The 13149-nt window shown below is 54.6% G+C and overlaps 1 protein-coding gene and 2 non-coding genes across 3 annotated transcripts; 2 read left to right on the top strand and 1 right to left on the bottom strand.

Moving 5' to 3' along the window:
* The first annotated feature begins 1138 nt into the window (after positions 1–1138).
* On the top strand, positions 1139–1220 carry DL89DRAFT_t195. Its single transcript has one exon. It is a non-coding gene; the product is annotated as a tRNA-Ser (tRNA).
* A 282-nt stretch (positions 1221–1502) lies between these two features.
* On the top strand, positions 1503–3623 carry DL89DRAFT_271723 (uncharacterized protein). Its single transcript, XM_040888942.1, has one exon. It carries the CDS (start codon positions 1522–1524, stop codon positions 3457–3459), a length of 1938 nt encoding a protein of 645 aa, XP_040739402.1. The 5' UTR covers positions 1503–1521; the 3' UTR covers positions 3460–3623.
* Positions 3624–4222: 599 nt separating this feature from the next.
* DL89DRAFT_t201 lies at positions 4223–4295 on the bottom strand. Its single transcript has one exon. It is a non-coding gene; the product is annotated as a tRNA-Phe (tRNA).
* Between the last annotated feature and the right edge of the window lie 8854 nt (positions 4296–13149).

A 13149-nucleotide genomic window follows, 5' to 3' on the forward strand; every position in this document is an offset into this window, starting at 1 on the left:
TCATTACAATACATGAGGTCGTAAGAGGCACAATACCAGTCATCATGCGCCTTTTAGTATACTTGCTCATGTCTATAGGAAGCTATCCTCAATGTAGAGGTAGCCAGCTGGTTATAATACAAAGTAGCCATGTGTATTGGTCGGGAAATGAAGCACAGAGTCACCAATGCAGCTGGCCAATGGGCTGTATATTCGTAACTAGTACCATTTAAAACAGGCTGCATCATTCAGAAAGATACTGAATTTCATGTTATCTTCAGCTTTATCTCACTAGAAGTCCACAAAAATGGTTGTGATAGTTTGTGATGTGCTAATAGGGGAGTTTAAAGAAGTTTGAATTTCAAAACAAAAGAAAAGGGAGAAAAGAGAATAGATGAGTTGCACAGAGGTGTTTTCAATGTGGCCATCTGTGCAGTTCATCAGAAGCTAGATGCTACCTCTATAGTGTAGGCTGTAGCAGGGCTCTCGTTGGTGCCTGGCCTGCGGTCACCTGGTTCGACTGACATGTCGACGTCAGGGACAGCTGTGGTGGGCGCGCAACACTACTGTTATGATAATATAGAGCACATAAGATATGGGTATTTCTGTACATGTTATTGAAAGATTTGAATTACGGAACAAGAGAATAAAACAGGAAGGGTCAATAAAATTACAAGCGCCGCACACTGCCCCTTTTGAGTATTTCGTTCTTGCATAGTATCTGAGCGCAGCAGCTAAACCAGGGCAGCAGGCTGCGATTGTAGTGATCACAAGTCTCAGTTCGATTCCTCAATTGGCTCAACACTAGAACTATTCTGGTTATCGGCCAAGGTGATGGCTGACATGATATTGTCTTGCAGAACAACTTGAGCCACACAACAAGACTAAAGAACATTTGTTAGAATATCTAATGATGAATTGAACTATCATGATCGCTTTCGAGAGGGAGCATCACCAATACTACTTGTGGTTAATTCAGTCTTAATGTCATCATGTGTAATATCCAAGGAGCAGGAGGTTCTGGGGTTATATTAGCGGCAGAGTGCAAGAATGCAGTGTCAAGCGTACTGCTCCACTGTTCAATTCCTTTATGTATACATTATTTCCCACTAATTTCAGCAGTTGATCGGCTCAGAGCCTCGGCTCGATCCAGATAAGCGTCAGTGTGTCCGAGTGGTTAAGGAGACAGACTCGAAATCTGTTGGGCTCTGCCCGCACAGGTTCAAATCCTGTCGCTGACGATTCTTTTGCCCATTCCTTTTGCCGCCCCACCCCGGCCTCGGCAATCCTCACTCCCCGAGTGCTGACCAAGTCACGCCCTCACATGTTTTTGCTGCTGCTTTTGGCGGACCGCCGGCGATTCCTAAGCCGGCCGGGTCACGCTTCCCACCACCACACCGCAAGCCACTGTCCCCAGCCCCCCCCCGACGCCTTATGTAAAGGCTGCTGCTTGTGCTGCCAGCTGCGTATTTATTGCGCTCCAACCCACATGGAACGAAGCGCCTGCCTCACCTTGTCCTCCACTCCAACCATGCTCCAACCATGCTCCAACCACTCGTATCTACCATTTACTTTGCTGCTCTGTCCTGTGCGCTTATCTCCCAGCCACAGCAGCGACAGCTCTCCACGCCAGCCAAGCCGTTCAGCCCTGCTCTCAGCCACAGACAGCCATTTACTGTCTACGAGACTCCTCTGTCTCTGAACCCCATTGCAAGCCCTACCACCTTTTCCTCGTCGCTTGCCCACAGCGACCCCTTGCTGCTGCAGAGCATGTCGATTGCTGCCACTTATCTGCACCAGAAGCATGGCATCCAACTGGACAGCATCCACATCACCGATGCATACACCGACACTGCTACAGGGCTAACACATGTCTACATGGTCCAGACCCACGATGGCCTGCATGTCACCAATGCCGTAGCAAACGTCAACATTGACAAGAATGGACGTGTCATTTCGTCTGGCCATTCATTTACTCCTGGGCCTCTGGCTAGCAACAATGCCGACTTTTCATCAGCTGCTCTCTCAACAGACTCTGCCAGAGCGGCCCTTCTTGCTTTGGCCAACCACATCCAAGCACCACTTGCCGACACTGACCTTGGTGGCATGGCGGCAACCAGCTTTGACTCATCGTCTGGGCTCACTGTCACGAACTTGCCTGCACACTTTGCCATCGATGGAACTGCCCGTATTACCTCTGCTCTCTTGCAGAATGCTGACGGCTCAGTATCCAGCGTCTGGCGTGTCAATGCCGAGCAGCAGGACCACTGGTGGACTGCAAGCATCGACACCTCTTCGCACAATGTGCTCGCCCTCTACGACTGGTACTCGCAGTCTGAATCATACAATGTCTATGCCAAGGATGTGCTGTCTCCTGAAGATGGCAAGCACACACTGGTTGCTGACCCGGCAAGCAAGGATGCCAGTCCAAAGGGCTGGGTCACCAAGGGCTCGACCTACGGCAACAATGTCTGGGCACAGTCCAACCCAACCGGTGGCTCGACATGGCAGACAAACCACCGCCCGAAAGCTGGCCCCGGCAATGTGTTCGATTTTCCCCTCAACTTGTCGCAGCCACCAGAGTCGTACATTGACGCAGCTATTGTGCAGCTGTTCTATACCAACAACATCATGCACGATCTGTCCTACATCTACGGCTTTGATGAGGCTGCAGGCAACTTCCAGGATGAGAACTTTAGCGGCAGAGGGGTTGGCGGGGATGGCGTCATTGCCAATGCCCAGGACGGCTCTGGCACCAACAATGCCAACTTTGCCACGCCTCCCGATGGCCAGCGTCCGCGCATGCGTATGTATACATGGACCCAGACTATGCCAAACCGCGACGGCGACTTTGAGCAGGACATTGTAGCACACGAGTTCACCCATGGAATCTCGAACCGGCTGACAGGTGGGCCCGCCAATACCGACTGCCTGAATGATGGCGAGTCGGGTGGCATGGGCGAGGGGTGGAGCGATGCAGTGTCGACTATCCTGCGCCTCAAGAGCACTGATACACATGACGCTGACCTCGTGCTGGGCCACTATGTGTACACCAAGGGGATTCGCAACTATCCGTACTCAACCAGCATGGACACCAACCCATCAACATACAGCTACCTCGACCGCATGGACTACCAGGAAGTGCATGCCATCGGCGAGGTGTGGGCTGAAATTCTGTATGAAGTGATGTGGGCGCTGATTGACAAGAATGGCTTTGCCGATGACATCTTTGCCCACGACCTGACCAAGGGCAACTCCATCATGCTCCAGATCCTGCTTGACGGGATGAAGCTGCAGCCGTGCAACCCAACGTTTATCGATGCACGCAATGCCATAATTCAGGCCGAGCAGAATCTGACTGGTGGCAAGAACAGGTGCGAGATCTGGGGTGCATTTGCCAAGCGCGGACTTGGTGTCAATGCACCAGGTGGTGGATGGGGCAGGCATACCGATGACAGCAGTGTTCCTGATGGGTGCTAGTGGTGAACATGTGCATATGTAAATGTCCCCTCCATTCCACCTCCATCAGTTTTCAATGCCCATTTATAAACATCGCTTTCCAGCCTTGCAGCTATTTTGTTAACCACACCGTCCATTTCTCAGATGCATCGTTATGCGCCATGTGCACAAGCAGTAGAAGGAAGGCTTTGCTTAGAAGTAAGGTGTTTGGCGGCAATGGCTTCCAATCAATTTCGACATTTCATTGTGGTATTGTCCAGATATTTGGATCTGTGTGTTTTATTATCCAGAAAAATGGCTCTGCTAGGCCCTGCTCATCAGGTATAAATATCACAGCGGCCTGTTGCTAAATGACAGGACCATCGTCAAACACCCAGTGCGGTTCCCTATTCCCCATTCCCTATGTTTCTCACTTGAAAGCACTTGCAGCAAAGGCAGATATTCGACTGGTCTTTTCTGCTTGCCTGTACATAGATTCAGTATCCAGCAGACGAATGGCTTGCCAAACATATCTTATCGGACAAGCGACAGCGAGTTAATGCACATAAATATGTACTGCCAGTGCCCGAAGCGGCAAGAGGCAACCAATACGATTGCTGGCTCTTGGTCCTCTGAGGGACATGGCATGGGGTTGCCCGAATGACAACAATATGCATGCACAATCGACTGAGCAAAAAGCAAACGTGGCATGGATGAGCACCACCGGTTGGGGCAAACCAGTGTGTCGAGCACTGGGACGATCCAAAAGAGTATGGCGATCTGGCGAGCAAAAATAGATCCGTAGTGGGGCTTCCGTGGATCGAACACGGTGCCTTATGAACTTCAGTCATACGCTCTCCCAGATGAGCTAAAGCCCCAGAACCGTCGAAACTGGAGTCCGATTAGGCCTTAGATTCTGGATTCCTCCGAAAACAAAAGCATATATATTCTTATTCGTCAACTCCACCTTTGTTATCATCACTTTTCTCTTCCACCTGACGAATCTTGATGGGCTTTCGTCACAAGAGGGCAATGCTGCATACCTAGTATTTTCATTATGTCGTGTATGTGGATACCTATGATCCACATTAGTGGCTGTTTGATATCTACCCATTTGAAGTATCTATAAATAAAACAGCCACATCTTACAAATCATCCAACATCCTGTGCTCGAATTCGCCAAGCTCCGGTGGCAGATCTGTCTCGGGAGGAGTTAGAATGACAGTTACTGAGGGAAACTCTGGATCGGCAAACTTCTTCAGATACAGCTCATATACCCTGCGCAGATCCTCCTGCTTGACAGCGCCCAGATGCTTTTTGCGCCATAGATCATACATGGCCGCTGATTCGAAACCGCAAATGTTGCTTGTAATGCAGTTGGCAACAACGCTATCAGGCGTGGATTCCAACGAGGCATTGCTGTACACGATTGACGAGCGAGTCATGTTGATTTCAAAGTCGGTGACGTGCTCGCCCCAGTCTTCATCAAGTGAGGCCACAAGGGACTGCATTTCCATGATGGCTTTGGGAGCGTCAGAGGCGCTGCTGCAGTCGAACACGAGCATGCCCGTCCACATATACTGCTGGAAAAATGCGCCATACGCATAGCCCTTGCCTCGGATCGCATTGTACAGAGGGCCGTCGGAGCGCTGGAGCAAGGCAACTAGCATTTCGAGCGCGTAAAAATCAATGGCAGGAAGCTCCGCCAACTGCTCGGCAAATGGACGTGTGCTGGTTGGCTGACGGTACAAGTTGCAGTGGAATGAGATCTGGACATTGGATGCCTGTAGAGTAGGCATTGTGACTTGCACACGCAGGGGCTTGGCTAGATCAGGGAACCTGATGTGACGCGGGAATGGGAATGGGCATGCGGACAGGTCAACGTCGTTGCATAGGGAGCTGCGGGGATTCTGACCCACAAACTTTTCAAAGCAGTTCTGCCACTTGCGACCAAACTCGCCAATAAACTCCATGCTGGTATTTCTGTGGCCCTGTGGCGCGCTGAGCGACATGAACCCGCCGCTGGTATTGATAACAAACTCCTGGATCAGGTTCAGCTTCTCCACAGCACTCATGTTTCCTGCCTTGAGCTCCTCGATGACTCTACGAAGCACGCGATCCTGCTCAAACAGACTGATGTGGTTGTCGATCCAACGAGGGCATCCTTCACGGTCCTGCGTAGTGAAAAGCGTAGTAACTGGAACCACCATCTGGTCGCCATTGCGTTTTAGATCAACAATCTCGCTGAGTAAGTTCTGCGCGACTGTCAGGATACGCTCGACTGCGAAGTCAGCAAACATCATTGCGTAGATGATGCTTTGTGTAGCCTCCTGCAGCTTGTCCTGTGGCGAACGAACGTAAATGTTGAACAGCTCGTCGAGCCAGCTGCATGAAAACCTCTCGTTTTGGTACCCAATCGCCGCACCGTTGAGCGTGGTAATGTCGGCAAGGTGGTTATCAACTCGACATAGTCAATCCGATGCTCAGTTTCTGTCTCCCTTCCATCAGCACCATATGGTACACCCGCTGGAAGGACTAGGTCGGTCCCAAGAAGTAGCTCCTGGAAAAGCACAAGGTATGCACGCAGCTCATCAGGCAGGTTAGTGAGCGGGACATGCAGTTTGAACTCAGGGAATTCCGAATCAACCTCGACCAGCTGAACAACCTTGGCTGGGCCGACAGGGGTATCTAGCTTGATCACGGAGTGGTTATGCGGCAGTCCACTGATCCGCGAGGCATCAGGAATCGGGATGCTATACTTCAGCTTGTCTGAAATATTGACCTTATTCGCCTCAACGGCTGCATCGATCTCTCTTGTATGCTCGTTCTTGTCGGCGATAGACTGCTCATTCCTGAGCTCAATCTCTTGGCGCTCTGCCTCCAGCTGCCTGTTCAGTTCAGCATCTGGAACCATGGCGACGTGGTACATGGGCTCATCAATGAGCCACTGGAGTAGATCAAGCCAGAACCCGATGGGCTTTTGAGCCAGCCTATCAATGACGTCGAACACGCGAGCACGGGTGCCAATATGCGCACAATTACTGGGAGAGAAGTGGGCGGCGACGACATCGGGCAAAATCACTTCTTGCATCACGTCGAGTGGACTGTCCTCGATGTTGGCAGCGAGCTTCTGACGGAACCGCTTGGTTGCTTCAGCCATTGCAGCCCGGTTACCGTCGAACTGCGAGTCGTGGATCCGTTGGAGCTCCTCAATAAGCAGGCGCTCAAAGTGCCCCTCAGCGAACAACATAGGGATATCTGGATCATGGTAGTCCTCCTCTTCGCTCTCTTCGTCATCGTGCCCATGGTCGTCATCGTGCCCATGGTCGTCATCGTCGTAGCTGTCGTCGTGGTCGTCGTCATGGGAATCCACATTGGGGTTATTCGGGTCGGAGTAAGGAACACTGGAAAACGTCAGGGTGATGGAGCTCGGCAGCGTCATCCGCACATCGGCATACAGGTACCCGGCCAGCGGCGCTGGGCGCTCAACAAACCGCTGGGCGAGCGGGCTTGACGCGTTATCAGCCAGATATGCCATCAGGATCTCGATCGCCGTTACAGTCTCCACATTCCCGGAGAGGGGACCACGCCAGCCAAATGCAAACGATCCAAAGTCTGCCTCTGCCGAAGGGAACTTCACATACTCGAACCGCTTTTCCGAGGTAGGCATGGAGCAGTTCATGGGCTCGCGCGAGTCGCAGCCCTGACTGGCCACAAGGTCAGTGGGCAGGTTCTGGATCACATTCTCGAAGGTGTCGCTGAATGAGCCGATCAGAACCACCGTGGCATTATTGGCATCGTAGAATCTGCGGTGGTACTCGGTGATCTCTTTGTTTGTCAGCATTGCAATATCCTTGGTCAGGCCGCCGGTTTCAAAGCTGTAGGTTGAATCATCGGCAAACATCAGCCGGCGAAGACTCAGATCCATCAGATCCTCCTCGCTGTTCTCGCGCGCGACCATCTCGCTGAACACCACGCCCTGCTCCTTGCCCGTCGCGTCAAAGTGGTACACTTCGGTGATAAACTGGCTGTCGGTCAGCAGCGGGTGCAGAACATGGTCGAGGAACACCGGCAGAACATTGGCAACCGCCTCCTCGCCTGCTGTCGTAAGCGTATAGCACGTGTGGTCCTCTGCCGTCCACGCGTTGGTACCGATCGAGAAACTGCAGTTGGCCAGTGCGTCCAGGTAGCCGCGATGCGGGTGGCGCAAGGAGCCGCAGAACACAAGGTGCTCCAGCGTGTGCGGTAGGCCCTTGTTGTCCTTGGCAATTGTTGGCACATAAATGTTCATTGAGCACAGTGGGCCTGGCACGCGGCACAGCACTACGCGCATTTTGTTCTCGCAATGCCTGTAGACCGTGGTGCGGAACCCACCGTTGCTCGTGCCGCTCTGAAAGACGAAGTCCTCGCCTTCACGAACAAACAGCTCTTCTGCTTGCATCGACTTGACCGGCATTGTTGGATGTAATGTAAAAAAAGTAGAATATATAGTGCAGAAGAAAAAGTTTTCTCTCTCCTTCCATTAAGGGTGTACTTGCTGCGGCTTGCATCTTTCAGTGACCGATCGGCTAATTTAATGCAAAGTTATGCTGAGGTGACCTGTAGGCATATCTGCACGCTCAAGTACCATGTGCCTTCATGCGCAATGGAGTATTTGGGGCTGCGTATTCAGACATGCAGAACCAGCTTTGGCTCTGGCCGACCCATACCACTCCAAAGCCATGGCGCTATGGACGAGTATACCGTATATTGAAAAGAACGCAATGCTAGCTAATAAAGCATTCTAAGCTTCGAGTTTAGATGCAGTGCCGGCAGCTACCAGGTCGGTAGACGAGTCGGTTAGGGCCTTGTTGCGCACAAAATTGTGCCCGATAAACCAGAGACAGTAAATAGCAAAGGTCATGAAAATGAAAATGGTATCGAACACATAGAATGCCCATTCTGCCCTATACACCGGGCTCGCATACCCATCGGCAAACTCGGCAACGCGGTAGATTGATCTCAAGTATAGCACCACTGTGGTCCCAACCACCACCCGCATGACCTTAGTCTTCGCTTCCGCCCCATCCCTATCATGCTTGCCCGTAGAGACAACGTACTCTGCGCGGCACCAAACATACACAGCGATGAAAAAGAAACAAGCGAAAAACACCAGCTGCACGCACAGCCCGATCAGCGCAATAGCCTTGGCAGGCGTCTGCAGGGACTCCGAGGTGGACATGCCGCCGCCGGTCCCTTGCATGGCGATCGAGAACAGGTCGCTGGCGAAAAAGAACCAGGTGACGAAACGAGGGCGCAGCCAAAACCGCCTAGGTTCGACATTGGAGGTGCGGATGATCTCGCCCAGTGTCTTGTAATTCACCAAGGCCAGGGCGTTGGGCGGTAGGAGCAGGAACAGGGTCATTAGTACGAACAGGCCGAATGTTGTATGGTAGACGCAGGCGGTGCGGAAGCCGTAGCCGAGACATTCGGCTAGTGCAGTGCCGGATAGTATATAGAGCCAACGCTGGGCACCCGCCCGATGGGTCTGGATTGCTAGCACGATGGTGGTCAGGAGGTAGGCGGCAGCGGCGATTTCCGGTGCGGTGTTTATTGGAAAGTATGTGAAGTATACGAGCCGCCCGTCGGCATCGCTAGGGAGATGGTAGTAGTCTACTGGGCCAGTGGCGGTTGCCAGGTCGGCGCCAACCGGTATGTCGGACATTGGTATTTACAAAGGAGAGGCAGGATATTACAAGAAAGGGCTGAAAGAAAGCTGTATTTTTTTTACTGCAAAGCGGGACTGCTTGGGATGTTTATATTCTGTGACGGCAGGATTTCGGTCTGTTGCCCAGAGGATCGCATCTTCTCGCTATTCTATCCGCCATACCACCCCAAAGAGTTCAGACCGTGAGGAGTTTTTCCGCATACAGCTTTGGCTGCTTACTAAAGTCGGCCAAGTCCGAGTCACACACAAACCCCCCAGTATTCATACGGATTAGCCAAAAACTCCGCCTAGTATGGAACGGGCATTCTGATACTCTTGCGTCGTTGCTTGGCTTCGAGTTTGTTTCTTGGCGCAGCTCAGGAATATGCCAAAAGCTGCTATTATGAACACTCCACATGTGTAAAAATGTACTCGTCATCAACGAAAATATACAGGCGCTCCGGATTATATCCGTTGTTTGGGTTACCGAAAGTGTAATCAATGTAGTGTGGGAACGGAATATCCTGCTCAAACACAGTATTCTACACAAAAGAAACAGGGTTAGAGCGTGTCGATCAACAAAAAAGGCGGTATGCAAACGTACTCGACGGTCGCCAGAGTATTCGATGCGCGACTCAAAGGCAATATTTCTGCCCTGTAAGCGATCGCTCCACTCGTAGAGTTTGCGTACGTGGTCAAGTGGTTAGCAGGGGTGCAGTTGGCTCGAATGGTACGTATACTGCTGCTTACATTCCCTGCTGTCACTGGCAAATAGAGCAGATACGACCAACATGGCGCTGGAACAGGTGGTGGATGGTAGCCACATTAATCTTTAGTGAAGCAAGAGAGGTATAAAACTGATACTGAGCAAAGCAGATGCTGCATAGCCTTGGCTCTATATCCAAGAGGTGGATCTATATGACCCCTCACAGCAAGGCGGCCATTCTTAATCTCGCCACATGGGGAATGAGCGATATTGTTTAATAAAGTGATCGAGTAAAAGGAATGACAAGATAACGGAGGCTTTTATATCGGATTGTGCCGCATGCATGCCTACATGGGCAGAGTCTTGAGGACATTGATGAGGTGCTTGATGCCAACCAGGTTGGTGGTGAGCTCGGAGTTGATAGTCATCAGCTCGGCCTGGTGGTGCAGGGCGGCCGGGAAGCGGCGGGCATCGAGTTCGCGCACCAGGGCCTGGAACACGGGCGCCAGCTGCTCCTTCTTGTTGACCTCGTCGCAGTTCATCAGATCAAACAACTGGTTCAGCCGCCGCTCCGCATCATCCACCATGCGCTTCTGGGCTGGCGCTGCAAACTGTTTGGCACGCGCAATGTGGGGGCCCAGAGCCACCACCACAGGCTTCCACTCGGCCGGCAGGTGTGACCGGTCACCGGCCGGGTACTTGGCCGTTGGCTTGGGCGTCGCTGGCTTGGCTGGCGTCGCTACACGTGCGGGCTGTGTGGCTCCAGGCGACACCACCTGGCCGCGCGATGCTTGCGCCACAGCACCCGGGCCGCCGGGCGCTGCACCGATGGCCGGTGGAATAAAGCCTGGCTGCTGCATCGGCTGCTGCATCGGCGGTTGGAACGGCTGTGCCTGCGGCTGCGGCGGTACATGCTGGGCCGCCGGGAACGGCACGCTGGCAGCGGGTGGGGGCGGCGCCGGCTTGCTCGTCGGAACAAATCCGCCGCGTGGAGGAGGTGGAGCCTGGGCAACGCCCGATGCCTGCGGGACAGGCGACCGCGCAGCGTTGAACGGTGCAATCGACGCAGGCGGCGGCGTGGCCCGGCCCTGCGGGAATGGGCTGACGATGGCGGCCGGCTTGGGGATGCCCTGCGGTGTGCGCTTGTTCGACTTGCTCACCATCGGCGGATCGTTCCAGGCGCCTTCCTCACGGCGCGGCGGCGGAGTGCTGCCGCTGGGAATCGACGACGGATTCACCGGTTGCGGTGGTGGCGGGAAAACCGATGGCATCGTCGGCGCTGTCGGTGCGTAGGCTTGGGTCATCGACGGATAACCCGCCGATGCTGCTGGATAAGCAGACGACGCAACTGGGTAGCCCGGCGCCGGTGCACCGTAGCCAGGGGTGTAAGGAGCCGAGTAGTGCTGGGCAGTGGGCATATTAGCCGGCGCATAGCCTGGCTGAGAACCGTAGCCACCTGCAGCGCCGGTCGGCGGGTAGGCCGAGCTCTGCGTCGAGGGGTAGGCCTGCGACACCTGGCGCTGTTGCTGCTGCTGGGCGGGCTGGGTTACGGGTTGGACTGTAGGCTGGACCTCAGGTTGGACCTGGGCACCATCGGCGGCCACTGGAGCGGCGGTCCACGGGGCATCAGCAGTGGCCGACAAGCGGTTACGCAGCGCAGCCAAGCCGTCCTCACCGGCCGGGGTGAAGCAGCGGTAGGATGCAGGAGTGCGCTCCAGGTACCGGCTGGCAATGTCCCGCAGGCCCTGCGACGCCAGGAAGTTGGCATACTCGATGTAAGCGTCGTACAGTGGCGCCAGCGGGAACGCCGCCTGCTCGTCGCCGAGCGCCGGGTCAATGTACTGCACAGCATTGCGGAACACCGACACCTTCTCCACCAGCGCATGCAGCGCCTGGATGCGCGCCGGGCCCTCGGCACCCTGTTCACGTGCAATCCAGATCCCCGCAACCTTCTCCAGGTTGCCAGACGCTAGATAGCACAGAACCGCATCGCTGAGCCGCTGGGCCTCGTCGAGCCGGTTGCCCAGCTCCTCGCACAGGCTGCTGAACTGGTCACCCTGCGCATACGTGCACAGAAGCGCCAGGATCTCGTCCCACTCGCCCAGATCTGCATTGCGGACAATGTCCGTCAGGTCGCCGCTAACAATACCATGCAGAAGCCGCACGTACGATGCCTGCTGCGCGCGCTTGCTGAAGTACGCCTGCTGCACACGCTGCGCAAGCTCTGCGCTGCCACACGTGGCCAGAATCAGCGCATCCGCAAACCGCTCCTGCTCAATGCACAGCTCCACTGCTGCCTCGATGTCGCCAAGCAGAATCGCCCGCGTGATCAGCCCGTCAGCATCCTCTGTTGCGATGTCCTTGGACTTGTCGTAGATGCGGAATGCTCCTGCAAACGCCGCCTGCAGCGGCTGGGACTCACTTCCTGAGACTGCAGCGGCTGGCTCGCTGTCTGCCGTCTCGATGGGCTTGCTGAAGAAGTCGTCAGCCTCGGCATTGCCCGAGGTGGACTGTGCGAACGGGTTGTCGTCTTCCTTCGCCTCTTCTTTCTCTTCTTTCTCTTCTTCCTCCTTCTCCTCTTCCTCTTCCTCTTCCTCAGCAGGCTCCTCAGACGGCTCCTCAGACGGCTCCCTGGAAGCCTCCTCCTTCTCCTCCTTAGCCTTGGCCTTAATGAGCTCCTCAATGCGCGCCTTGACGCCAGTCTTGTCGAAGCCCAGGAAGCTAATAAGCTTATCACGAGCATTTGTGTCGAATAGAATCTGCAACACCTCCCATGACCGCTCCTGGTCAGTGCCCTTGCTCTGCTCCAGACGCTCGCGGCAGACCTCAGCTGCCTGGTCGTTCTGCAGCAGCTCCTCAAGCTGGACTGCCTGTTTGGCAAGCTCAGGCTCCGACGCAAACTCGCGAATACTGACCAGTGCCGGTGCGGGCAGTGCAGGCTGCGCGGGCTGGCCCGGCACCTGAGCCACTGGTGCCACCGCCGTCTTGCCAAACGAGATCAGCTTGCCGCCGAACCCAAACGTCGCTCCGCAGGGCCGCGCCAGCCACTTGGGTGGCCGCTTCAGCGATAGTGCAGGTGCAAACGCCGTGCTGGACTGCGGTGCAAACGGATCGTCTGAAACCGGCGCCACCGCACTCTCGATCGAGTCGTTCTCACGCGCCAGCGAATACAAGTTGATGCGCCCGTCGAACGACGCCCCGCTGAGCAGGTTCGGGTTTGCCTGGTTCCACTGCACGTCGTACACCCAGTTGCTCGACGGTGGCAGCTCGCCGATGATCTCGCCGTTGACCGGGTTCCAGCACACCGTGCGGTTGTCCTTGCCGCTCGACAGCAGAAGCC

The sequence above is a fragment of the Linderina pennispora genome (assembly GCF_002104995.1).
Source record: "Linderina pennispora strain ATCC 12442 chromosome Unknown DL89scaffold_58, whole genome shotgun sequence".
Taxonomy (NCBI): Eukaryota; Fungi; Kickxellomycota; class Kickxellomycetes; order Kickxellales; family Kickxellaceae; genus Linderina; species Linderina pennispora.

Excerpts from the sequence above, each read along its gene's own strand:
- DL89DRAFT_271723 (XM_040888942.1), top strand. The coding sequence starts at position 1,522 with ATGCTCCAACCACTCGTATCTACCATTTACTTTGCTGCTCTGTCCTGT.